We start from the raw sequence: 26621 nt of genomic DNA on the forward strand, positions 1-26621 counted from the left end.
ATTTTCTAGTCAAATAAAGAAAGAGCTTTTAAAAATGTGAACAGAAAGTTTATTTACTGGTATAAAATTTTAAGTAACATTGAAAATTACCCAAGTATGCCTTCAAATGTTTTGCTTTACAGATCTTACAAATGGTCTTAAAATGTTAATAATGAACTTATAGTTGAAGTTCCCAACCCTGATGAGACTCAAATTTTAATTATTAATCTCTGAAGAATTTAATTTACCACAAAGACAATTCTGACAGTTAAATGAACATATAGTCAGAAATATTGCTACTCTCAGCATTAAATATTGGGGGCTTTTCCATCCCTGTTAAACTTGCTTTTGTCATTATGTCATTACATGATAAGTACCAAGAAATACGTATTTTAGTAAATCATTTGTTAGTAAATAATATTTTATACAAATGAAACCAAAGGAATTTCATATACAGGCATACCTTGTTTAATTGTGCTTCTCAGATATTGCATTTTTTTTTAGCAAATTGAAGGTTCGTGGCAACCCTGCATTGAGTAAGTCTACAGTGCCATTTTTCCAATGGCATTTGCTCACTTTGTATGTCTGTGTCACGTTTTGGTAATTCTCACAATATTTCAAACTTTTTCGTTATTATTCTGTTTGTTAAGGTGATCTGTGATCTTTGATGTTACTACTCGCTAAAGGCTCAGATGATGGTTAGCTTTTTTTTGGCAATAAAGTATTTTTCAATTAAGGTATATACCTGGTTTTTTAAGAAATAATGCTATTGCGCACTTAACAGACTTCGGTACAGTGTAAACATAACTTTCATATGCACTGGGAAACCAAAACTTTCTTGTTACTTGTTTTATTTTGGTGGTCTGGAACCGAACCCAAATACCTCCGAAGTTTGCCTGTAGTTTAAATCTCGAGATTCAATTCTCCGAAGAAAATATCCTGAATTTAAAATTTGTTTCAGAAATGAAAAGGGCTTCGCTTTTACAGCACAGTCTTTGGCAACGACAGGGTTTCCATCGAAGCTGAGTTCTGGCTGAGAAGCTGAGATATGGCTCTGACTGCAGCCCAGATCCTGCAATAAGGCACTTTGACGCTGGTCCATTGATTTTCCAATCATAAAATAAGGAGACTAATACTTCTCTGTGTGTGTATGGCGGGGAGGGGCATGGGGGGGCGGGGACCATAGCATTCGTAATAAATCTTTGCCTTCCATAATCTATACCTCTGCCTTCTACTCCAAACAAAAGAAAATACGTGCTGTAGGGGAAAAAAAAAAAGTAGTAAGTTTACTTCAATTAAACTTGAAGTTGGACTGACTCCAAAATTATTTTAGTCAACTTCAGGCTTTAAGCCTTGGAGATAATTTTGGATATTAATGATAGTAGAATGTCCATAATTAAAGCAATTGTTTCACTCATTGGTGCCAAAATTTCACTTCATGGAAATTATAACATTTAAAGCAACTTGTGCTGACCTAGAACGAACGTTTGATTGATGCTTTTCAATTAACTGAAGAAAATTTCTTCTATTTCAAAAAAAAGGTATTTTTAGGGAATTCCCTGGCGGTCCAGTGGTTAGGACTCTGTGCTTCCACTGCAGGGGACACGGGTTCTATCCCTGGTCGGGGAACCAAGATCCCGCATGCCGAGCAGCGCGGCCAAAAAAGAAAAAAAAAGAAAAAGAAAGTAGTTTTAGCAGAACTGTTGGTTTCGCATAACAAAATGCTTACTAAATCTCAGACAACTTGTCCTGTGGAAAATTATTTGTGACAATTTGCTTGAACTTATTATTTCAGAATTTATGGAATAATACATGGGAAATGTATGTGTGAGTGTACATATATCTGTAGAAATTTTTTTAAAGAAAGACGTTTTTAAGAGATTACAGAATAGAAAGAAAGAATGCAAGATTCAAATCGTGGATACCCTTAAATGACAACTTACCAATAAATGGACCATTAAAATGTAGTAAGTTTAGTGCAAACAGATGAACACTGTGTCCAATGGGCCACCTATTGAATGAGGAGACTCCAGGTGACAGATCGAGGACAGGAAACCACAGGAGACTTTAGGGTGGGTCCTCAACTTAGTAAAAATGAAAATACAGGCACTGTGTTTCTTGAGAACTGGCCCCCAAATTTCCCTTCTCTACTTCAGAGTGTGGCAACGACATATATTCAGGAACTTTGGCCAAAGGGTTTTTAAAGAATTATGAAGCGCTGAACATGACTTGCTAGTATTTAGCATGTTTACAAGCACATTTTGAAATACTTATATCACGAGCTATATAAAAATAAAACTGTGAACAGCTGGACAGGAACATTGTTCTACTCGCCGAACTTTTTTCCAAGTTCCTTGACATCGAGGATTGCCAATTGCTTGCCAGTGGAGGGTCTGATTTCTGAAATGATATTTTGAAAATGTGAGTTATGCTAAAGCATACCAAAGAAAATTCTAATTTACGGAATTATAAATTGAGATTTGTTGTTTTTTGGGTTTTTTTAGAAAATGATCACACCTTGAGTTTTGAAGTGTATTACAAATTGAAATTTAAAAAAAAATGGTCACAAAACTGAGTTTCCCTTCTTCAGACTCTGTCACAACAAGTTACCAATTAATCCCTATTTGAGAACACCCCCTGTTGAGATTGTAGTTTGAGGTTACTGCATTCGTGTCTCTCACTTGCTCTGAGCATATGAAGCGCTACGTAAGGGAAAATGGCTTTCTGTTTTGTGTACATTTAAATTAGAGGGGTCTGGTCTTTCTGCCTGTGGGCGCCGCCGAGTAAGCATCGTCGACATCCGCCCCCTCCACTGCTGTCATGTCTATATCAGAGTCACCCAAAGAGCCCGAACAGCTGCGGAAGCTCTTCATCGGAGGCTTGCGCTTTGGAATAACCTATGAGTGTCTGTCCTCAGACAGACACTGTGCCATTGTGAGCAGCGGGGAGCGCTCACAGATGGTGTGGTAGTGAGGGATCCAAACACCAGGCGTTCCAGAGGCTTCGGGGTTGTCACGTACGCCACTGTGGAGCAGGTGGATCGGCCATGAATGCAAGGCCACACGAGGTGGCTGGCAGAGTGGTGGAACCAAAGAGGGCCGTCTCAAGAGAAGATTCTCAAAGACCTGGTGCCCACTTCACTGTGAAAAAGATTTTTGTTGGTGGCATTAAGGAAGACACTGAAGAACGTCACCTAAGAGATTATTTTGAACAGTGTGGGAAAATCGAAGTGATTGAAATCACAACTGACAGAGGCAGTGGCAAAAAGAGAGGCTTTGCTTTCGTAACCTTTGAGGACCGTGACTCCGTAGACAAGATTGTCATTCAGAAATACCACACTGTGAATGGCCACAACTGTGAACTAAGGAAAGCCCTATCTAAGCGAGAGATGGCTAGCGCCTCATCCAGCCAAAGAGGTCGAAGTGGTTCTGGAAGCTTTGGTGGTGGTCTTGGAGGGGGTTTTGGTGGCGATGACAGCTTTGGTCGTGGAGGAAACGTCAGTGGCCCAGGTGCCTTTGGTGGCAGCCGCGGTGGTGGGGGATATGGTGGCAGTGGAAATGGCTCTAATGGGTTTGGTAACGCTGGAAGCCATTTTGGAGGTGGTGGAAGCTACGATTTTGGCAGTTACAACCATCAGTCTTCAAATTTTGGACCCATGAAAGGAGGAAACTTTGGAGGCACAAGTTCTCCCCTATGGTGGTGGAGGCCAATACTTCGCCGAACCATGAAACCAAGGTGGCTGTGGCGGTTCCAGCAGCAGCTATGGCCGTGGGAGGAGGTTCTGATGACTGCCAGGAAACAGAGCTTTGCAGGAGAAGAGAGCCAGAGAAGTGACAGGGAAGCTCCAGGCTACAACAGATGTGTGAACTCAGCCGAGCACAGTGGTGGCAGGGCCTGGCTGCTACAAAGAAGACATGTTTTGACAATACTCATGTGTATGGGCAAAAAAACTCGAGGACCGTATTTATGACTAATTGTATAACAGGTTATTTTAGTTTCTGTTCCGTGTAAAGTGTAAAACATCCCAACAAAGAGTTTTAATGTCGTTTTTTTTTTTCTTTTTTGCACCCATGCTGTTGATTGCTAAATGTAATAGTCTCATCATGACGCTTGAATAAATGTGTCTTTTTTTAAAATGTGCTGTGTCAAGTGAATCTCCTCTGAAGCCATTTTGGTAAACTACCCCAACAGTGCGAAGTTAGAATTCCTTCAGGGTGATGCCAGGTTCCGTTAAAATTTATTTACAACCTGCTTTGGTGGAGAAGCTATTGTCTTCTGAAACCTTGGTGTAGTTGAACTGACAGTTATTGTGTTGTGACCTGGAGTTCACCGTGAAGAGGGTCACCCAAGCAAAGTCATGGAGTTTTTTGGTTATTAATATGATTGTTGGTACATCCTATGCAATATATCTAAGTTGAATTATGGTACCAGATAAAGTTAGAGATGGGAATGAAGCTAGTGTATCATGCATTATCATGTGTAATCAATAAACGATTTAATACCCTCTTAAAAAAAAAAATAGGGCTTCCCTGGTGGAGCAGTGGTTGAGAGTCTGCCTGCCGATGCAGGGGACACGGGGTTTGTGCCCCGGTCCTGGAGGATCCCACATGCGGAGTCGCTGGGCCCATGAGCCATGGCCGCTGGGCCTACGCGTCCGGAGCCTGTGCTCCGCAACGGGAGAGGCCACAACAGTGACAGGCCCGCGTACCGCACAATAAATAAATAAATAAAAATAAATTAGAGGGGTCTGAACCAAACGATCCCTTGAAATCCTTTCCAGCTCTTTGATTCCATAATGAAAAATGGGAGCAGTGAAAAGAAAAAAGCCATATTATTGAAATTATTATTTTTAAAGTCACTGGAATTTCAGCCTGGGTTGAAGGTGCTTTACAGGTACAAATTAAATTATAATATTCATTTAAAGTTAAAATATGGATGAGGTAGTCAGGAAAATATTAAGTCTAAATATCAAGTTTCTATTTCATGTGAATTCCTTACCCACTTTACTGTTCGTACGTGTACTCAGTACAGAGGCTGTTGGGCACAGGAGACTAATAAACATAAATTCAAGTTATTAAATATTAAAATATATGATGGGAATAATGATTAACTGGGAAGGTCCGTATTTTTCTTTCAAATTTGTATTTTTCCCAGTTCTGTCTGACATATTTAAAACCGTAACCCATGCCCATCACAAATTCTACCCTTCTTTTGGTTATGAATAGTGTTATCGGATTTAACTAGTAGATAAGTACAGGACGGGCATGGATTTTTAGGGTGGTAAAATGTTTTCAAGGGTCAATTCTTTTGGACGATCTATAGATTTCTGTAGACTTCTGTGATACGATGATTTACAAGAAATATATATTTGGTCATTCAAAGGACCAAAATATATTTTTCACGTATATTTGGCCTTTGTTCACCATTCCTGGCTGACAGCTCCCAAAGCCGTTGGAATTTCCTAAATGTTGAGAGTGACGCAAATGTCTTGTTTATGTGAATGAGGTGATTTTTGGAAGCACCTGAAGTTGAGAGTTGGTTGCCAGGAGAACTAACCAGGTGGTTAGAGGGTTGGAACGTTCAGTCGCACCTCCCATCCCCAACCTCCAGGGAGGGGAGAGGGGCTGGAGGTTGAATCAATCAATAGCCAATGATTTAATCAATGATGCCTACGTAATGAGGTCTCCGTAAAAGCCAAAAGGACAGGGTTCAGAGGGCTTCTAGGCCGGTGAACACGTGGAGATGTGGGGAGAATGCCACCCCTTCCCACACCCTGTGCGTCTCTCCCATCTGGCTGTTCCTGAGTTATACTCTTTTACAATAAACTGATCATCTCGTAAGTAAATGTATCTCTGAGTTCTGTGAGGCGCTCTAGCAAATTAATCAAACCTGAGGAGAAGGTCATGGGCATCTCCGATTTATAGCCAGCTGGTCAGAAGCACAGGTAACAAGCCTGAGCTTGAGAATGGGATTGGAAGGGGGCTGCGGAAGGGAACGGTCTTGTAGGATTGAGCCCCTCACCTTGTGGAATCTGATGCCATCTCTGGGTAGATAGTGTCAGAACTGAGCTAAACTGTTGGATGCCCAGCTGGTGTCCCACGAATGGCTTCGTGTTGTGCGAGGAGAACCCCCGCCCCCCACACTGGGAAATGGGGGCTCCGAACATCAAAAGAGTTTCTGACCCTGCAGAGCTGGGCACACGGCTACTATCTCAGTCATGATTTTATGACTACCCCACTGAGCAGTGATTCTGAAATTTTGCAGTGGGTATGAATCACCTGGGCAGGGTTCAGCAGACTCAGACCCATGGGCCAAATCCAGCCCACCCCCTTGTGTAGTCTATGAGTTAAGAATGATGTTTACTGGGCTTCCCTGGTGGCGAAGTGGTTGGGAGTCTGCCTGCCGATGCAGGGGACACGGGTTTGTGCCCCGGTCCGGGAGGATCCCACATGCCGTGGAGCGGCAGGGCCCGTGAGCCGTGGCCGCTGAGCCTGCGCATCCGGAGCCTGTGCTCCGCAACGGGAGAGGCCGCAACAGTGAGAGGCCCGCGTACCGCAAAAAAAATAAATAAATAAAATAAAAAATTAAAAAAAAAACATAAATAATAGCTCAAAAAAAAAAAAAAAAAAGAATGATGTTTACTTATGACCCAGCAATTCCACTCCTGGATATATATCCAAACAAAACAAAAACACTAATTCGAAAAGATACACGCACCCCAATGCTCATAGCAGCATTATGTACAATAGCCAAGACATGGAAGCAACCTAAGTGTTTATCAATGGTTGAAATGGATATGTGGTATATATACTACTACTCAGACATAGAACGGAATTCTGCCATTTACAATAACATGGGTGGACCTGGAGGGTATTAGGCTTATTGAGATAAGTCAAACAGAGGAAGACAAATACTGTATGTTATCACTTATATGTGGAACCTAAGAAAATAAAACAAACTAGTGAATATAACAAAAAAGAAACAGACTCACAGATACAGAGAACAAACTGGTGGTTACCAGGTGGGGAGAGGGATGGGGGAGGGGCAACTAGGGGGAGGGGATTAAGGGGTACAAACTACTGTGTGTAAAATAAGTCACAGGGATATATTGTTCAGCACAGGGAATATAGTCAATATTTTATAATAGCTATAAATGGAGTATAATCTGTAAAAATTTTGAATCACTATGTTGTATACCTGAAACTAATATAATATTGTAAATCAACTATACCTCAATGAAAAAAAATAGTAATAGAAAAGAATGATTTTTATGTTTTTAAAGAGTTGAAAGAAAATCAAAAGGATATTTCATGATACATGAAAATTATATAAAATTGAAATTTTAGTGTCCATTAATACAGTATTATTAGAGCAAAGACAAACTCATCGGTTTATATAGTGTCTACGGCTGCTACTGGGCAGGTCTTCGGTAGTCACTTGTGAGCTCGGCCTGAACCCCAATGTCCAAATTCACTCACGCATCTCTGATACAGAGCCTCTAAGTCCCAGAGTATGAACTGGGTCCTGGACTCTGGAATTGCCAGATGGAATGTTCTCCTCACTGTTTTGATTCCCCCAATCATGCCTTGATCTGCTACATCCTGGTCCGCTGTTCAAGACATGGAGAGGACAGATCTCCCCAAATGAGTCCCAAGAAACATCCTCCAACCAGTTTCCCTCCCTTACCCGTCAGAGTCCAGGCCGTCTCCAGAACATCGAAGGCTCGCAGAGTTCATAGCTGGAGGCTGACAATCTACGCACACCGTGTAGCCCTCTCGGAGATACTGCATCCATCGGGTCAGGGGCCGGTTCTCCGTGGCGCAGTGGTGAGTCAATGACTCTGTCTTGAACTCCATACAGTATCTAGGGCAAAAAAAAAAAGGAGCAATTTCACTTGCTGTTAATTAGAAATGGCCTAACGCTGGAGAAAGGCTTAGGAAGCCGGAACTCCCCGAGGACACGGGACAGCCTGGAGAAGGTAGGGCGTTGCGTGGTCACAGGTCACAGAATGCCTTGTCAGGTTTCTCATTCGCTGAGCTATGATGTCTGACTGACAACTGAACGTTTTTGCTGTTTTTCAGTCCACGGTTGAATTATCTGGTCAACACGAATTTGCAGAAACTTGTTTTCATATTCTGTCTAGTCTGACCACGAAATTGTGTCTAAAAGCACACTTCAGCAGGAAAATTGCCCTGATAACTTTGCTGAGATGTTAATGAACTACAGAAAGTGAACAAGACCTTGCTTGAGCCTGAGAACATGTGAGCCCCAGGACGGCTAGTCCTGGATTTCCAGGCCAGCACTTGTGTTTTTCTGCCCCACAAACATTCCTGGGGCCTTCCCTGTTCTCCCCACCTGGCGGATGAGTTTTGACTTGAAGTCAAGCATCAAAGTTACACTGGGCATCACAGATAAAAGGACATGGGAAGCTGAGACATGTTTTCCTGTAACAGACTAGTGTCACCTTATACTGAGCTGCAGGAAACACTCTATTATGTGACTAGACTCTGAAGGCTCTGGGGGCGCATCCAGACATGGGTGAATATTTTAGAGTCTTGTACTTAAAAGCAACACAATTTGGCAATTCTTCAGGGAAACAAAACAATGTGGCATTTTAGGTCCTAACTATGCTAAAATGGGCTAGTTTTTTTTAAATCCATACAATTATGAGCTGTAAAAAGTTAGATGGAAAGTGTCTGGAGAATCTGCTTCAAAGAAGATCTTTAATGACGGTAAGTATTATTTATTAGATACCTTAAGGTATTAAGGGAGGAAATTCTCTTGATACAGCTTCAGTCAATTTCAGACAGCTTAACTCTGACATCTTTTCAATGATATTTTCTCATTAAATTCTCATAGCAGCCCACAGGGTAGGAATTAATATTCTCATTTTACAAGAAGGAAAACTAAGGAGCAGTGAGAGGTAGTGTGGGGATTAGAACATGCAGTGCGTCTGGCGTCTCTATTCTGACCGCAGAAGGGTGGATTTCTAATGAGGTCAGAGGTTCCTCCCAGCCTGAGCCATTAGGTCTTGATAAAGTCCTCAGAGCTCAGGTGGAGGCCACGTTCAAATTCACCAGACAGAGGTGGTGCTGGAGTCCACAGTCCCCTAAGGACTATAAGATGAGCAGCCTTAGTGGGACTGACAAAATAGTATCACCTCATTTTTATACAGCATGTTTCTACTCAGGGATCAGACCCCAGAAACAAATCTTTTTTAAACGTAAAACAGGGGAGGGACAAGTACTTCCCAGTTCTGTGATAAAGAGTCACATGTGTCAATGAACAAATAACAGAAGAAAACCCATGTAGCAAGTTACCTTTGTGGGCTCACTTGACCGACTAACCGGAAAAACATAAGTAAAAAAAAACAGCAAGTTACCCAGCATCCTCTGTGTCTGTGGACCACTGTGGGGAGGCCGCTTGTCTTGTTCGCTGCTTGTTGAACGCAGAGGTAGTTATAAAGGCAGGGACTGGAAAAGGAGAATGACCTTGAACACATGAAGCCTGAAGTACCCAGAGCGACATTTCCCAAACTTGGTTTCAAACCCGTCTAAAGCCTTCCATCCCTAAATCTATGGGACACCATCAAGGAGTGCAAGGAGGTGAAGTCAGAGTCCCCAGAAACGAATTCCATAAAGCTTTGTGCAGTGTAGTTGGGTAGGGAAGGGAACAGTAGGCTTTTGATAAGCACGCTTCTCTGCAGTGATAACACCGCGTGGAAAGGCAGGAGAGGGGCCAGGAAGCACAGCCCAGAGGGAATAATAAAAAGATGGGCAGGTCGGGGGAACCAAGGAAAAAAGTAAGGTACTAGAGAAAGGGAGAGGATTTTTTTTTTCTTTTTTTGTGGTACGCGGGCCTCTCACTGCTGTGGCCTCTCCCCTTGCGGAGCACAGGCTCCGGACGCGCAGGCTCAGCGGCCATGGCTCACGGGCCCAGCCGCTCCGCGGCGTGTGGGATCTTCCCGGACCGGGGCACGAACCCGTGTCCCCTGCATCGGCAGGCGGACTCTCAACCACTGCGCCATCAGGGAAGCCCGAGGATTTTTTTTTTAATGGAAAGAAGAGACACAGAGAAGAAAAGGGAAAGATAGAAAGAATAAAGAAAAAGGAGACAGAGAAGGAAGGAAGGAAGGTAAGAGAGAAAAGGGGGTAAAAGGAGAAAAAAAAAGACAACCAGAGACAGGAAATGAGAAAGGGAAAAAACAAAAAGAGGAAAGGGTCAATGTTCCCAGGTGTTCTGATAACCACAGCCTGGAAGTTTCACCATCAACCCTAGAGCCCAGGGTGTGACCACCAGGTGCCGGCCAGCATAGCACTCTCTCTACACCAAACTCAGAGAAGAAAGGTCCTAAAGCATCTCTCCTCGCCCTTCTCCCCACTCCCACCTCTGACACTCTGGGTGGGAGAAAAGAAAACAGCCAGAAATCCTTCCCTCCCACCTCTGCTCTCTTATTTTGTTTGTCTACCTCCTATTTCATCTCTAAGTCTGGGGGGGCATCTGTTGCTTTGTGTAGCACCTGGAGATAACCTCTTGATTCCACCCCGCTGTCAATTCAAGAGAGGCAGGGTTTTGCCTTGTTCATCACGGGAGCCCTCACACATTTACATGCTCAGTAAATATGTGTGCGAGGAATGGATGGGTCGATGAAGGAATGAATGAATGGATGAATAAATGAAATTGCCACCAAGGTTCACGGGTCCTACTTCCCTGAGTTCTTCTGTTCCTATACTGAGCCTTGCAGCTGAGATGGCTCAACCATCCTTCTTAGCTCTCCTTTCAGAAACTGGACCATCCCAGGAAGGGGAGATACCAGCTCAGGTTGACTTCTGCGATGCCCCATCATCAACAAGAGCACAAGGGCGTGCGGGTACCAGCAGCAAAATAGAGGCTTCAAGCCCGCTTGCTCATCTTGCTAAGCTCCTTCCTGCCACAAGATGGCAGCCTTAATTCTTCTTTCGATTTTCTGAATGAGGAGTCATTTTTCTACGGCATGGGAATATAAGACAAGTGTAGCCACTTGATCCTAAGCGTCGCAGGCATAGCTTTTGCCCCGTGTGTCTGAGCACCTAATCTCTGGAGTCTGAACGCTACCCACATCTAGTGTAAACTACAGACTCCCAGCCGAGTGGCTCTTTCTCGCTGTGCTAACATGTTTGTTTTCCAAAGAGAACATGTCATTCTTTCTAAATGTGACTGTAGCTTTTGCACTTCCAAAATCCACGGACGGAATCAAAAAGGACAAGTGAATGCATGTACGTTAGGATCCTTCTCTGTTTCTCTTAGACCTAATTATCAGAAACACAAACAGCGAAAGGCTTTTCATTTTCTCATGTATTGTTTTCATTTCTGTTCTTCTGACGCATTTATAGGCTTATTCACTAAGTGAGGAATGCGTTTACTGCTACATCCACGTAGCATTATATCAGTCAAACTATAACATTTTCAGGATGTGTTTCTTTAGCGCAAAACATTTATCTGAGCTCCTAATTTGTACTGCAGGTATTATTACAAAAGTTCAAAGGCAATGCACTTAATGTGTAACTTGGAGGGTGGGTGGGAAACTTGGTTAGGAAGTAGAGGGCAAGTGTATGACTATAGTTTCTGATACAAAATCTGAAGAAGAAGTTCTAAGATAATAAAAATAAAAGCTAACAGTGATGCACTTCTAAGTTTCCAGGCATGATGCTAAGTGTTTTTCATGTGTTAACTCATTTAATTCTCATAACCCTGCTCTGAGATAGACCCTATTATTTCCCCATTTCACAGATGAGGAAACTGTGGCCCAGAGAGGTTAAGAAACGTATTCAAGGCTCATGTCTAAATGTGGCAGGCTGCCTCTATTGCAATGCAGATGACAAAGTTTCACTCTTAAGTTCCAATATTGCAGCATATTACCGATGAATTGCTTAAATTCGGCTGTGTTTTCCCTTCCTGTGCCTGATCACTGCCCTTAATGCGAAGTGAGATTTGAGAGAGGAGAGAGGGAGATGGTAGCCCTGACCCTCGGATTTCCCTCAGGCATGGGGGAGGGGCGGGAAGTGTGGTCCAGGAGGTGGCGGAGGGCTCATGGTGTGCGCAGATTAACGCCTGGAGCAGCATGGCTCCTTGAACATGGGCAGCCTTAGCCTGCTCGTTTACAAGGTGCTTTCACGTCGTATGTTACCGATCTTCACCAAAGCTTTGTCAAGAGGTGTTCTGAGCAGGTTTTCTCATCAGAAGACTGAGGCTCCTCGAGGTTAAGTGAAGGGAAAATAAATAGTAAATGACCAAGCAGGAGCCCCAGTACAGACACTAGCTTCTTGAAGACTTCCTGTCCATGCCCAGTGTCAAGCCTCGGTGCTTATGACCCATCAGAGAAGCAAGCCAGTAACCCTGGACCTTGTCTCCTCCGTTTCCTGCCTCCTCCAGCCCGGGCTTGGTTCGGTGGCACATTCTATCGAGGGGGGCTGTCCTTCCCTCTGGCAAGAGTCTACAGTAAACGATCCAGATCTCCTGGCGAGCTCTGAACCAGCACCACTTTTCAACATCCCCCAGAAATTCAATTTTCCATTACTTAAGAGCAGTAAGTAATTCAGAAATGATTTTTGCCTCCAGCCCCGCTTTTGCCTCTGTGTGGAAGCACGTAACCGGTGCCCCAGGACAAAGGCTCTCAATAAACGTCAGCGACCCCTCCTTTCCCCTTCCTGGCAACAATATTCAATGTAATAGATTCTCTGTTAACGGACTATCTGCCAGCTTTTCTGGCATCCCTTCCACCTACCACTGTTCGCTTTTACAACAACTTCCACTTCTAAAAGCGTGGCACTGCACCTGCTTACTTTGAACATGAAAGTAAATTAAATTTGCTTTGAGAATTTCATAAAGCCCTCTGACACAACGGGGTGCCACAAAAGCAGGCTTAGAACCACTAGTCTGTAGCATATGGTGTAGAAGACGACAGAGTGAAAATTTGACAAATAACACCAGCCTGGAAGTAGACGGTTCATGATATGCACGGCAAGCTCGCAAGAGGAAAACGCATATAAACAACTGTCAGGATGGGCAACAAATATATAATATGAGCTTTTGCATTTGTTTTTATGATAGAAATAGACTCATGATACACGTTAAATGAAACAGAAAGAATGCAATGGCTACTTGATCATTAATAAGAGTGTCTCAGTGACCATGTTTCATTCACTGGCCTTGCACGGCCTTTATATTTCTACTTAGTTACCAGATTCTGTAACTGTGATTTTAAAATATAACACTACTACTAATATATGAATAGTAATGAGTTTACAATATCAATATTAATTTGCAATATAATAATAATAATAACTATTGATAACACTTAACAGCAAAATTATCAAGGGGGGGAAAACCCACAGGATTTAGAGCCATGAGATCCTGGTTTAAATTCTGGTCCTTTTACAAATGCTGTCATCTTACTGAGCTCCAATGTCTTCATGTGTAAACCAAGAATGTGACACTGTCCTACCTCCATGACAGGCAGAATAATGGCCCCTCCCCAAGATGTCCGTGTCCTAATCCCCAGAAGCTGTGAATATGTTATGTTACAAGGCAAAGAGGAATTCAAGTTGTTACTCAGTTCACCTTAAAATAAGGAGATCATCCTGGATTATCCAGACGGGCTGAATGTAAGCACAAGGGTCCTTCAAAGAGTCAGAGGAAGATGTTACCGTGGAAGAAAGGCACAGAAAGATGCAATGTTTCTGGCTGTGAAGATGGAGGAAGGAGGCCATGGGACAAGGAAGCTTCTGGATGATGGAAAACGCAAAGAAACTGATTCTCTCCCAGAGCCATCAGAAAGGAATTCAGCCGCACCTACACCTTGATTTGAGCCCAGTGAGACCTGTCTGACTTCTGACTATAAAACTCTAAGATAATACATTTGTGTTGTTTAAGTCACTAAGTTTGTGATAATTTGTTACCTCCAGCTTTCTGAAGTATTGACTTCAGAAATACAACCACGCCCTGAGTGCGTTCCTCTAGAACATGTTTTCCTGTGAGTGAATCTCTTCATTTTACTGTCCTTCACCATTTTGGTAGGCTGAGAATTTCACAGTTTATCAAGTCCTGGTTTCATGAGGATTAAAAATATTATTTCAGTTCTTCCTGAAATAATAAAGATCAGAATGAAAATAAATGAAATAGAGACTAAAAAACGTAGAATATATCAATGAAACTAAGAGCAGGTTCTTTGAAAAGATAAACAAAGTTGACAAATCTTTAGCTAGACTCACCAAGGGAAAAAAGAGGACTCAAATAAATAAAATCAGAAATGAAAAAGGAGAAGTTACAACTAATGCCACGAAATACAAAGGATCATAAGAGACTATTATGAATAATTATACACCAACAAATTGGACAACCTAGAAGAAATGAATAAATTCCTAGAAACATACAAGACTGAATCACGAAGAAATAGAGACTCTGAATAGACTGATTACTAGTAGGGAAATTGAAACAGTAATAAAAGAATCTCCCAACAGACAAAAGCCCGGGACCAGATGGCTTCACTGGAGAATTCTACAAAACATTCAAAAACATTTAATAACCTTCTCAAACTTTTCCAAAAAATTGAAGAGAAGAAAACCTTCCAAACAAATTTTATGAAGCCTGCATCACCCTGATACCCAAACCAGACAAGGACACTACAAAAAAAGAAAATTACAGTCCAATACCCTTGATGAACATAGATGCAAAAATCCTCAACAAAATATTAACAAACTGAATCCAACTATACATTAAAAGGATCATACACCACAATCAAGTGGGATTTATTCCAGGGATGCAAGGATGGTTACATTGATTTGCAAATCAATCAATGTGATACATTTACAAAACGAAGGATAAAAATCATATGATCACCTCAAAAGTTGCAGAAAAAGCATTTGACAAAATTCAACATCCATTTATGTTGTTGATGTCAACAAACTGGGAATAGCAGGAACGTATCTCAACATAATAAAGGCCTTATTGACAAACCCACAGCTAACATACTCAATGGTGAAGAGCTGAAAACTTTTCTTCTAAGAGAGGAGTAAGACAAGGGTGGGCACTCTTGCCACTTTTATTCAACATAGTATTGGAAGTCCTAGCCACAGCAATTAGGTAAGAGAAAAGAAATAAAAGGCATCTAAATTGAAAAGGAAGAAATAAAACTGCTACTATTTGCAAATGACATGATACTATATAGAGAGACCCCTAAAGCCTACACCAAAAAACGGTTAGAACAAATAAAAGAATTCGGTTTCTCATAGGAACGCACTATGAGAAAGAGAAATTAACAGAACAGTCCCATTTACACTTGCATGGAAAAGAATAAAATACCTAGGAATAAATTTAACCAGGAGGTGAAAGACCACTACTTTGAAAACTATAAGACACTGATGAAAGAAACTGAAGAAAATACAAATAAATGGAAGATATGCATTTTCATGCTTCCTGTTCCCTTTCCTGTGACCTGCATCATCCTTCTCTGAAGAGATCCAGGGCTGGGAAGGGGAAGGGGTCTGGGCATCTTGGAGCCACAATGAAGATTCAGATGTGCTGCAGGAATACGGTCTAGCAGCCAATCCCTATAATTGAACCGTGCAGTTGCTTTTTCTGATAGATCTGCTATAGGCTGTGACAGCCATCCAAAAAATCAATAATGTCCCACAGCGACTTCCTCCCTCAGCCTTTCTGTAGTGTTTCTGCAGAGTGCCTGAGCTGAATGAGAGCTCGTTCTGTGACCGTTGTTGTGAGCCCTAAATTATTTCCCTGCGAGCTTAATTTGACTGCCCTATCCATGAAGGGCCTCTGCCCTGGCCCTGCCACTACCCACTCCACTCCCCAAGAGATCTTTTCAGATCACAGATCTGATCACATTGGCACCTGCAGAAAACATCCCAGAGGTTTTCCACGGCTCTTAAGAAAACGGCCAGAATCCTAAACAGGGACCCCAAGGCCCTGCATCCAGGGGGGTGTCAGCCCAGAAGCCTCCCTCTCTGCTCCCCACACACTGGCTTCCTTTGGCTTCTCAAATGGGCCTTGTGCCTCCCCCCGTGTTATATAAATCAGCCAAAGATGGGCCCTAGGTGGTTTATTTTCTCACAGCAGGCTGAGACCTGTTAGCCTCAAAAGCTACTGACACCGGGCTTCCCTGGTGGCACAGTGGTTGAGAGTCCGCCCGCCGATGCAGGGGACACGGGTTCCTGCCCCGGTCCGGGAGGATCCCACATGCCGCGGAGCGGCTGGGCCCGTGAGCCATGGCCGCTGAGCCTGCGGGTCCGGAGCCTGTGCTCCGCAACGGGAGAGGCCCGTGTACCGCAAAAAAAAAAAAAAAAAATGCTACTGGCACCAAACTCAAACTTTTATACATCCAATTTTTAAAAAAAATTTATTTATTTAATTTGTTTATTTTTGGCTGCACTGTGTCTTCGTGGCCGTGCAGGGGCTTTTTCTAGTTGCAGCGAGTGGGGACTACTCTTGGTTGCAGTACGTGGGCTTCTCATTGTGGTGGCTTCTCTCATTGTGGGGGCTTCTCATTGCGGAGCACGGGCTTTAGGCGTGCGGGCTTCAGTAGTTGTGGCACGCGGACTCAATAGTTGTGGCTCGCGGGCTCTAGAGCACAGGCTCAATAGTTGTGGTGCGCGGGCTTAGTTGCTACAGGGCATGTGGGATCTTCCCGGACCAGGGCTCGAACCCGTGTCTCCTGCATTGGCAGGCGGATTCTTAACCACTGCGCCACCAGGGAAGCCCCAGTTTGTTTTTAAAATAGCCAAACAAGCAGATTTTTAGTCATTTAGGTCCTGCCTGTTTTGCATACCCTGTGAAATTACACCCAACATCTGCCGGCCGTTGATAAGGTAAAGCCTTATGGTTATAAGACCCCAAGCCGTCATGGCACCTGCCCTCTGAAGCCCCCAGAGACTCCAGACCACGCTGCTTGGCTAACGTCACCTAGACACACAAGCTCCTGGCAGATTCCTCTCTTTCCCTTCTGTATGGGGGTCGCCATATCAGAGCCTCTGGACATCCCCTCTCACGCAACCCTGTAAGGTGGTTGTGTGTTACTGACTCTCGTGGTCATGCGTTTTTCCTAGATCAGTCCCCAAATCCCTCAAACGCCCTACACCTGACTGTCTGGTTCGCCACACTGGTCTCTCTGCCTACGTAGCTCTGCAGTTCTCAGCCTCATCTCCACATCCTCAGGGAAGTCGCTCCCCTCCTGGCCTCTGGGGTTGCCCTCCTCCACCAAGGCCTGGGGGAATCTGCTTCCGACACACACTCACAGCTCCCGACACCTCTCCCCTGTTCAGTACCTGGGGTACCACGCTGAAGCTGTAATTTCCTGGGATTGGTGTCCTAGGATTATCTGCGTATCATCTCCCCCTCCCACTAGACTGTGATCTCCCTGACAAGCAGACTCCATGTCAACATTTTTCCCCCGTTGTAACTGGCACTCAGCCCAGCGCCTGGCATCAAGTAGACTCTCAATAAATATTTGTGTGTGGAAGGAAAAAAGGGAAAAAATGGCTTAGTGAGGGTCACGCTGACATGGAATTTTCCAGGTTCCTATGAAAAACATGGGATCTTTGCTACCCTGAGAAATCAGTGTTTCGCTCTATCAGATTCAATGCCGATGAACACCCCTGTTTTGGCCTTTTTGTTTGTGTCTGTGTGAGTTTCCTGTGGCTCCTGACTTATGATCAAGCCGCCTCCTGGTCTCCTCGGCCACGGCACAGCCAGAACGATCCTCCCGAATCATAGATCCAATCACATCAGCTCCGATCCAGACGGCTTGAGAGGAGAGGCAGGTGTTTTAATCATTTTATCATCCTTTCGGAATTTCTATGTTTTCTACTAGTTTCACATGTATGCAAGCATTCGTGATTCAACAGGAATGACCTTGAAAGGTGAAACAGGGTTATTCTTACTGGACAACCTAATCTGAGTGAAATACTCTCATCCTACCTGAAGCCCTTTGTGGTCAGCTTGACTGAGTTTGCTCAGAAACCACAGTGCGCGTCCGTTACACCGGGCGCACGCACAGCGGCAAGGGGCCACCGCCGGGTTGTAACTGGGAGGCGGTGGGAGGAGGCCTTTACACAGCTGACGTATAATGCCTTGATCAAGTATTTCCTGAGCTTCCTATCTCCTCTGGGCAGACTGGCCCATCCCATTCCCTGCAGCTCATGGAACTTTCCCGGCCTGGCACATGGCCTTCTATGGGACGAAGGGATGGAAAGTCACCAGAGACCCCCGGGGCAGCGATCGGGGAAAGCGCAGTACCGAAGGCGTGCCCGCAGTCCTGGCCCTGGTGCGTCGCGTACTCCAAGCAGCCGGCTCTCTCCTCCAGGGCCGGGCAGGGCTCGCCGCCGTTCCGGGGCTCCTGCCGTACCGCGCGCCTCCGCACGCGGGCCGTGGGCCTGCACTGGTCCGCACAGCCGCTCCAGGGGCTCCACTCCCCCACGATGCACGGGCGAGCTGAAAAACAGCACGACGGGACGCACACCTGAGCAAACCCAGCGCCTGCCCGGCCGTTCCCGCCAACGCACACAGTCAAGTTCAGCCCGCGTACATTGCGCCTGGACCCGGCCCTGGATCGGGGGAACACCCCAAGTTGACATTGATGCCACCCGCCCTGATGGTGAACTGATAAATGAGTATCTCTTAGAGGCAGGCGGATGTTCCAGGATCATGAAGATGGGTCTGAGCCAGGACACACCCGAGTAAAAGAGACAGATGTCTTCAGGGTACTTCCTCTTACTCCCCGGGCTTAGATCAGGTCTTTGCTCTTGTTTTCCTTTGAGTGTAACTTTATCCTCCTCTGGCCAGAACATTTTTATGATAACAATAACACACATTCATTGTAGAAAACGTAAAGAAAAAAATATATAAAAAAGAAAAGGTATTTCTCCTACCACTTACCCAGGTCAATTTTTTTTTTTTTTTTTTTTTTTTTGCGGTAAACGTGCCTCTCACCGCCACGGCCTCTCCAGCCGCGGAGCACAAGCTCCGGATGCGCAGGCTCCGGATGCGCAGGCTCAGTGGCCATGGCTCACGGACCCAGACGCTCCCCGGCACGTGGGATCTTCCTGGGGCACGAACCCGCGTCCTTTACATTCGAAGGCGGACTCTCAACCACTGCGCCACCAGGTAAGCCCAATTCTTATCTGGAAATGTGCCTCCATAAAACATGACTTAGGCCGCACGAAGGACCCCCCCCCTACCCAGTAGGTTTCTCCTGGGTGCTCTAGTCCCATCCTCCATGGCTCAGAGGCTCATACACTGTAAGAGGCGAAGTTTAGAGACCAGCAACCAGGGCCCACAGAGGGTAAGAATACCCAGGGTCAGGCATGAAGAGGCGGAGTCGGGGTGAGAATCTGGCTCTCAATGCTCTGTCCAAGACTATAAAATCAATGCGGTTGCACATTTAACTTTTTCATTTAAAATCCCAAGGAGTCTTTAAAAGGACCGTAATGAGTTTTTAAATTGAATTACTTGAGGACTTGAAATTGGATATAAGGACAAGGAGACAGAAGATGTACCCTGAACCGGATGCCAAAACTCTTTCTTTCCCACAAAATGTGACCCACTTTTCCCAATCACCCTCATACTTTCAAGTTTCCAGAGTCTTCACCACGAAAACACCTGAACTTCTTTGAAATCTGATTGGACTTCCAACAGTTTGTACCTGAAAAAACTCATTTTGCCTCTCAGCAAACTCTAGTTTAGGGTTCATGGCGTTTGCAAGCTGTATCCTTTGGTAGCACATAACTACACCTGACATGAAAAGGGTCACATACAACATAAAGCTCAGTCAGTAATCCAAAAATTTCAGACTGCTTTAAAAGATGCTGTTACTAATCATCTAAAAACTCATAGGCATCACATGTCAGCTACCTAACGAGGCAAGAACGAGCCACGTGAGACTTGGTTCCCTGTATCTGCCACGCACACATCCTTTGGAAAATCAATAACAGGTCACTTCCTGCTCTTCATCTCTTGTTGACCTTCGCATTTTATTTTCACAGTCCTCTGATTTAATTGGCCCATAGAACCAGAAGGCATTTAAAGAGGCTGCCAGATTAGGAGCTGGTTGAGAAAGACATCTTCTGTCCTTAATTCCTTTAATAACTCTTTCTCCTCCAAATCTCTTCATCCCTGAGTTCAGCTAATCCTGCCCTGATATGTTGGACTTGAACTACACTTAATAATACACTTAGGGCTTCCCTGGTGGCACAGTGGTTGAGAGTCTGCCTGCCAATGCAGGGGACACGGGTTTGTGCCCCGGTCCGGGAAGATCCCACATGCCGCGGAGCGGCTGGGCCCGTGAGCCATGGCCGCTGAGCCTGCGCATCCGGAGCCTGTGCTCCGCAACGGGAGAGGCCGCAACAGTGAGAGGTCCGCGTACCGCAAAAAAAAATAATAATAATAAAATAAAAAAATAATAATACACTTAATTCAAAGATTAAACATTTAGACATCACTATAAAATACAACTTTGTGGGATTTCCCTGGTGGTCCAATGGTTAGGACTCCATGCTTCCATAGCAGGGAGCACGGGTTTGATACCTGGTTGGAGAACTAAGATTCCACATGCCGTGTGGCACAGCCAAAAAAAAAAAAAAAAAAAGAAAAAAAATAGTTATAGCCTAAGTAGGGAGCACTTTCTTTTTTTATTTAAATATTTATTTATTTATTTTTGGCTGCATCAGGTCTTAGTTGCAGCGCGTGGGCTTAGTGGCATCCCCTGCACTGTAGGGCTGATTCTTAACCCCTGGACTACCAGGGAAGTCCTGGGAGCACTTTCAAAAAAAAAATACAACTTTGCCATGGCTTTAACTCAGAACTTAGTAATACGGACTTGGGTTACACCCTACCCATATGGTAAAAGTTGACATGGGGGGATGAATTTAGTCTCTCAGTATTTCTTCAATATTTGTGTCTCATGTCTCATAAATGTTTATTTTATTTGGTTTGACCAATAGGCAAAGTCCTCACATCACAGAGTCATTGAATCAGCTGTTGTTCCTATGGGTTAAGGTTTGTCCTTGGCAAAATACTATGCCCTGTCTTTCCAATTCATGACTTTAAAGAGAATCAGAAAGTTCTGGGGCCCTGAACAATCACATCTCGGGGACTTTACTGTCAGAGAAAGTGAAAAAACTTCACATAGAGTTTCACCAGTGGAAAGGGGTTCCACAAAATATTTTGAGCTGGAAGATGAGTCTGAAGTATTTATTCCTATTCTGCACAAAAAATTCTATTATTAATTAACTTGTGAACTTTTGATTATTTGGATTACAGTTTGTCACAGGTGATCTTTTGTCACGGAGCTTGGGAGAAGTACAGAAACTTCTGACAGATTTATTACCACAAGTCATAGATCTCAACTGCATGACACAGATTTCCTTTTGAACTCTTCCATTAGTGTTCCCTTCCCACTAAAGCTTACCTAACTCACATCTATACTTAGCATATCAAAATATTCTGTCTTCAAATCTGACTTTCTCATCCTTCTCGTTTCCCTGGCTGTCACTGGGGGCTGGCAGACTGTTACCCAGTGAGCACAATCATCTCCTGACTCCAGGTCTGCCCCAGCTTCCCTGTGTCTTAATACTTGGGATTTGATGACACCCTCCCACCCCTTTTAGCGGAAAGAAGCCCAGATTTTTTTTGTTTAACATCTTTATTGGGGTATAAATGCTTTACAATGGTGTGCTAGTTTCTGCTTTATAACAAAGTGAATCAGTTATACATATACATATGTTCCCATATCTCTTCCCTCTTGCGTCTCCCTCCCTCCCACCCTCCCTATCCCACCCCTCCAGGCGATCTCCCTGTGCTATGCGGCTGAAGAAGCCCAGATTTAATGGGTGCCTGGAAGAGCGGCAAAAGCTCCTTTTTTCTCCTTTGTTTCAAATCAACATAACATTCAGGTTGAGTTTCCCCAGAAGCAGACCCTGAGACATGGATCTGAATGCAAGCAATTTATTTGGGGAGGTGATCCCAGGAAATATAATAAGGGAATGGGGAACAGAGACAGAGAAGACATAGAAGAGAGTAGAGGTAGGAAGAAGACTCCTAAGCTTCTACTTTGGGTCCAGCAGGCACCTCTGGCTCTGGGCTCACTGGGCAGTGAGACAGTGGATAGACCCAGAGCGCAAGGAATCATCAAGCCCTTCATGACGTACCAGCTAGTACCCCTTCCTCTGGAGCTTTCTGTTTATCAGACGTCCCCACTACGGCCACAGGAAGAACAGTCAAGAGCAGAAAAGTAAGTCACACAGTTCAGTAACGAATCTGCACACAAGAGCAGGGTACATTTTTCCATGTCCTAACAAGGATATCCAGTCATATCCAAGTACAATTACCTTAAAAGATGTACCACGAATCTTTTCTTTTTCTTTTTTAATGATTGTTTAACCTCCCTCCATGGCTTTGCCATTGAATTTGGACTAAAATCCAACCTCCCTGCATGGCCCACAAAGTCCTGGGTGACCTGTCTGTGTCTGCCCGTTGCTCCCACCCGGAGGCACCCCCAGTGCCCCCTCTACCCCAGGCTCCACCCACTCTGGCCTCTTCACCCGTCTGCCACACCCACCCAGGCTCTTTCACACTCTGGGACCTTTGTCTGTATTCTCCCTCTGCTGGAATGTTCCTCCCACACTGGGCATGGCTGGGTTCGGCTCATCCTTGAGGTCCAGCTGAATTATTTTCTTTTCAGGGAGCCCTTTCCTGGCCAATTCATCTAATTAGACACACACAAACACACACACACACCCCCCACAAAATTATTTCCTCTCAGAGCTCTGTGCTCCTTGCCTTCTAACATCTCCATAATTCAAATTACACAGTTATTTATTTTGTTTATTGCCGAGTTTTTTATTTCATGCCTAGCACTTGGCACGTGGCAGGCGCTCAGCAAATATTTGTCTAATCAGTGAGTGAATGGATGAATGAAATGGCATTGGGTGAGTTGCTCCTCCTTTCTGAATTACATTCTACATCCAAACAGACTCTGGAAGTAAGAAGCCGAAGCACTGTCAGAGGCTCTAGGGTGGGAAGGAAAGCCGGTGGAAGGAAAGGGACAAAGTCAGAAACTCCCAGAGCCAGACACAGAAGACATTCCTCAACCGGGCGAGAGCTGTCTGGGCTCTCCTGGCGATGGTGGCCCCACAGGGTGTCCACTGGAAGGAGCATTGCTTTCCATGCCTTAAGGTCAGGTAGAGCCCAGCTTCTCCCGGCGGCCACACCCTGTCAAGGCCTTCTTAATCCATGTATAGCCCCTGCCAGTACCACCTCTTGAAAGTGACAAGCTCTTTTAATATTAACATCTGTGGCGTGAAGTGGTATTTCCTTTTATTTGAGTCCAATTTCCCTCACTTGAGAATTTCAGAATATGGTGGAAAAAAATCTGTGTTTATCTTATCTGTTCCACTGTTGGACTTACTGTTTCAGTAGACCCCCTTTTATCTTACCTGTTCCACTGGTGGACTTACTGTTTCAGTAGACCCCCTTCCCTGCAGCCTTTGGACACAACTCTCTATAGACGTTTCCCCTCTCAGAATTACCGCTGGACTTTCCCCATACCCATTCACATCCCGGTGAGTGGTGGCAACTAGACACACTATTCTCAGTATGCAGGTACCATAGGGTAATTAAAAAAAAAAACTTTTGTTTTCTAATGCCTTTCTTGATGATGCCAAATACACACACACACACACACACACACACACACACACACACACACACACACACACGGCAGCAAACTGAGCTGAAAGCCAGGCTCCTTCACTTCCTAAATATAGTCTGGATTATTTCTTCTTAATGTAAGGCCTTGCTTATCTTCGTGTAGCCTCACCTTGGTTAATCACAGACACTCAAGCCTTCCACTTTGCAATCTGGCCCTGCCGGCCTGGCTCTTTGCCACCTAAAAGTTGAAGGCCACCCACAATCAAGCACTTTCTCCCTCACATTGTTAAGTTCTAATCAGGTCTAGTCGTTATCATTCCTAAGGAAATATTCTTTTCACACTTTACCCGCAGCAGTACCATTGATGCGTAACTTCTGTTTCTCGACAATCTACAGAGGAAAAATAAAACCGTCCCTTTATATACACACACACACACACACACACACACACACACACACGCACACACACATCTCATGGTGACACAGTTTTAACTGTATGTCATCTGCCTTTTTCCCTCTCCTTACGTATGTGTACCCTTTCCCAGGAACCCTGTCACAACTTCTCTGAAAGACGAATGAGAGCATAAATATTGCCCAAGTGCCTATGGACCCCCCTCAAAGAGCACCAATAAAATGATCAAGTATTTGTTTCCTCTTGCAGAAACTTATGTTATCTGGCCCCTGGTAGGTTGTTTCGTTTTTTTTTTTCTTTTGAGACATTAACTGGACAAGTTTATGAAATGGTAACAAGACAGTGACATGAACTGTCACCTTAGAAAAACAGAATTTTAGACCCCGCAAGCCTGGGGGAAAAAAGGGAATCAAAATCAAAAAGATAATGATGCTTCTTCTGGGTAGTAAGTTTCCAGGTAAATTCTTTTGTGCATTTCTACACTTTCTGCAACAAACATATATTTTGTGATCAGGAAGGAAATTTTTTTTTTTTTGGCCGCGCCGGGTGGCTTGTAGGATCTTAGTGCTCCAACCAGGGATCGATCCCACGCCCTCCGCAGTGAAAGCGCAGAGTCCTAACCACTGGACCGCCAGGGAATTCCCAGAAAATGTTATTTTTAAAAAGGACATGTGGATATGCCTCAGATGGCACGGGTCTCTGAAGTCACAGTTAACATCCTCCAGGTGGAAACCAGTGGTCATATGTTTTTGGACAAATGTTTGTAAACAACACTGCGATAGCTCTTAGGGGATTGCAAAGAGGAGTGGGACACGTTTTTTCACCCTTGAGGGGCATAGTTGATGGAGAAAGAAGACTCACTCACTTTCCCAGTATGTATATGGAGCCTACCCGCAAAGTCCACAGCTTCTCATAAAGGCTAGTTTCTCCGAGGCAGTGAAAACGTAACGTTTAAACGTGTGGGCTCTGGACCCAGAGCTCCTGGGTTCAAATCTCACTTCATCACTTATTAGCTGTGTGACGTTGGACACACTAGTTGACCTTTCTGTGCTCTGGTTGCCTCGTCCATAAAGTGAGATCAAAATGAAGAATACTTGGGTGGGTGGTGAGACCTAAGGAAACTGAGAGCTGGGAGGTACATGGAGGGCACGGCCAGTTGGTTTCTTGGATTCCCCATAAATCTAGGAGAAGACACTGGGCTATAGAGGTGACTCAATTTTTGTCCTGCTCCACTTGGGTTAATGATTACTCTGTCCTTAAGTTGCTCATCCAAGAGCCAATGCAACCTACTGCTTCTACGGTCTTAGAATGCAGACTCCACGAACCCATCTAATGAGTTAGAGACTGCGTGTTACGAGCCTGATAAGCAAGCCTTCCAGCAAGTTCTTCAGGGCAGGGTAACTCAGACCTGTCCCCTCCTCAGTCTCTCCCCATCCCTGATCAGGCTCAGCCAGTGGAGAATTCTCTATCCTTTATCCTCTGGGGGGTGGGGGGTGGTTACGAAGATACGTTATTGGTGTTGAAACCCATACCATCAACATAATTAGATTTTTCTAAGATGATTAATTTCAGAATTGACTTTCTTGGGCAGTTTAATAATTCTTCAGATTCAACTTATTTTTATATTTTACTGAGTAAAAAAATAACTTTCAGACTTCCCTGGCAGTGCGGTGGTTAAGAATCCACCTGCCAATGCAAGGGACATAGGTTCGAGCCTTGGTCCGGGAAGATCCCACATGCCGCGGAGCAACTAAGCCCGCGCGCCACAACTACTGAGCCTGCGCTCTAGAACCTGCGAGCCACAACTACTGAGCCCGCGTGCCACAACTACTGAAGCCCGTGTGCCTAGAGCCTGCGCTCTGCAACAAGAGAAGCTGCCGGCGATGAGAAGCCCGCGCACCACAACGAAGACCCAGCGCAGCCAAAAATAAATAAATTTTAAAAAATAACAACTTTCTATTTAGGAAAAGAAAAAGTCCAGTACGGTCATCTCTTAGCCACGGCAAAAAATAATGTGTTTCTCAAGATGAAAAAATCAGAAGCGCTAGAAGTAAGTTCCACTGACACAGTTACATTTTTCATTCACGTTTAATGTCATTTCAGTCAAAACTGCTTCGGGCAGCATCAATAGTTAACCTAACATTAGGTAAGAAGGAAGTGGATTCTAAGAGGCCGAATGGCTCTATGTACATAGAGTAACTGGAGGCTGTGGGCCGCTGCACCTTATCTGGTATGATCAATTACAGCTATGAGTTGCCACAAACAGATGGGGCGGATGGCAACTTGAAAGCAGGCAGCGTGGGTTCAGATCTCACTCTGCTGCTCACCTGTGGTAACGCTGTGACAGGAGAGCCCTCTGAAAGCCCCAGCTCCTGCGGCTGGAAAACGTTAATAATGCAGGCCCACCTCCCCTTTCCCCAGATCCCCAAGTCAGCACAGTTGTGATGCTGGTCCAGGGCTGAGGAGACCCAGCGTCTCAGCTGTGTCCTGCCCTGCACTCGCGCCCTCAGCTCTGAGGACAGAGCAGGCTTGGGCT

General features: G+C 44.6%; 1 protein-coding gene and 1 pseudogene across 1 annotated transcript in view; one reads left to right on the forward strand and one right to left on the reverse strand.

Annotated features, from left to right (window-relative positions):
- Positions 1-1084: 1084 nt before the first annotated feature.
- Positions 1085-26621, reverse strand: part of SBSPON (somatomedin B and thrombospondin type 1 domain containing) — a 28329-nt gene continuing 2792 nt past the window's right edge. Inside the window, exons 2-5 of the mRNA XM_060127711.1 lie at positions 18265-18459; positions 9362-9452; positions 7666-7842; positions 1085-2379 (exon numbers count right to left, since the gene is read on the reverse strand). Of these exons, the coding sequence (XP_059983694.1) occupies positions 2262-2379; positions 7666-7842; positions 9362-9452; positions 18265-18459 (581 nt within the window). The 3' untranslated portion in view covers positions 1085-2261. The remainder of the gene's footprint in view (positions 2380-7665; positions 7843-9361; positions 9453-18264; positions 18460-26621) is intronic.
- On the forward strand, positions 2674-3764 carry LOC132508391 (heterogeneous nuclear ribonucleoprotein A1-like; annotated as a pseudogene).

This window comes from Lagenorhynchus albirostris, chromosome 17, assembly GCF_949774975.1.
Source record: "Lagenorhynchus albirostris chromosome 17, mLagAlb1.1, whole genome shotgun sequence".
NCBI classification, from domain to species: Eukaryota; Metazoa; Chordata; class Mammalia; order Artiodactyla; family Delphinidae; genus Lagenorhynchus; species Lagenorhynchus albirostris.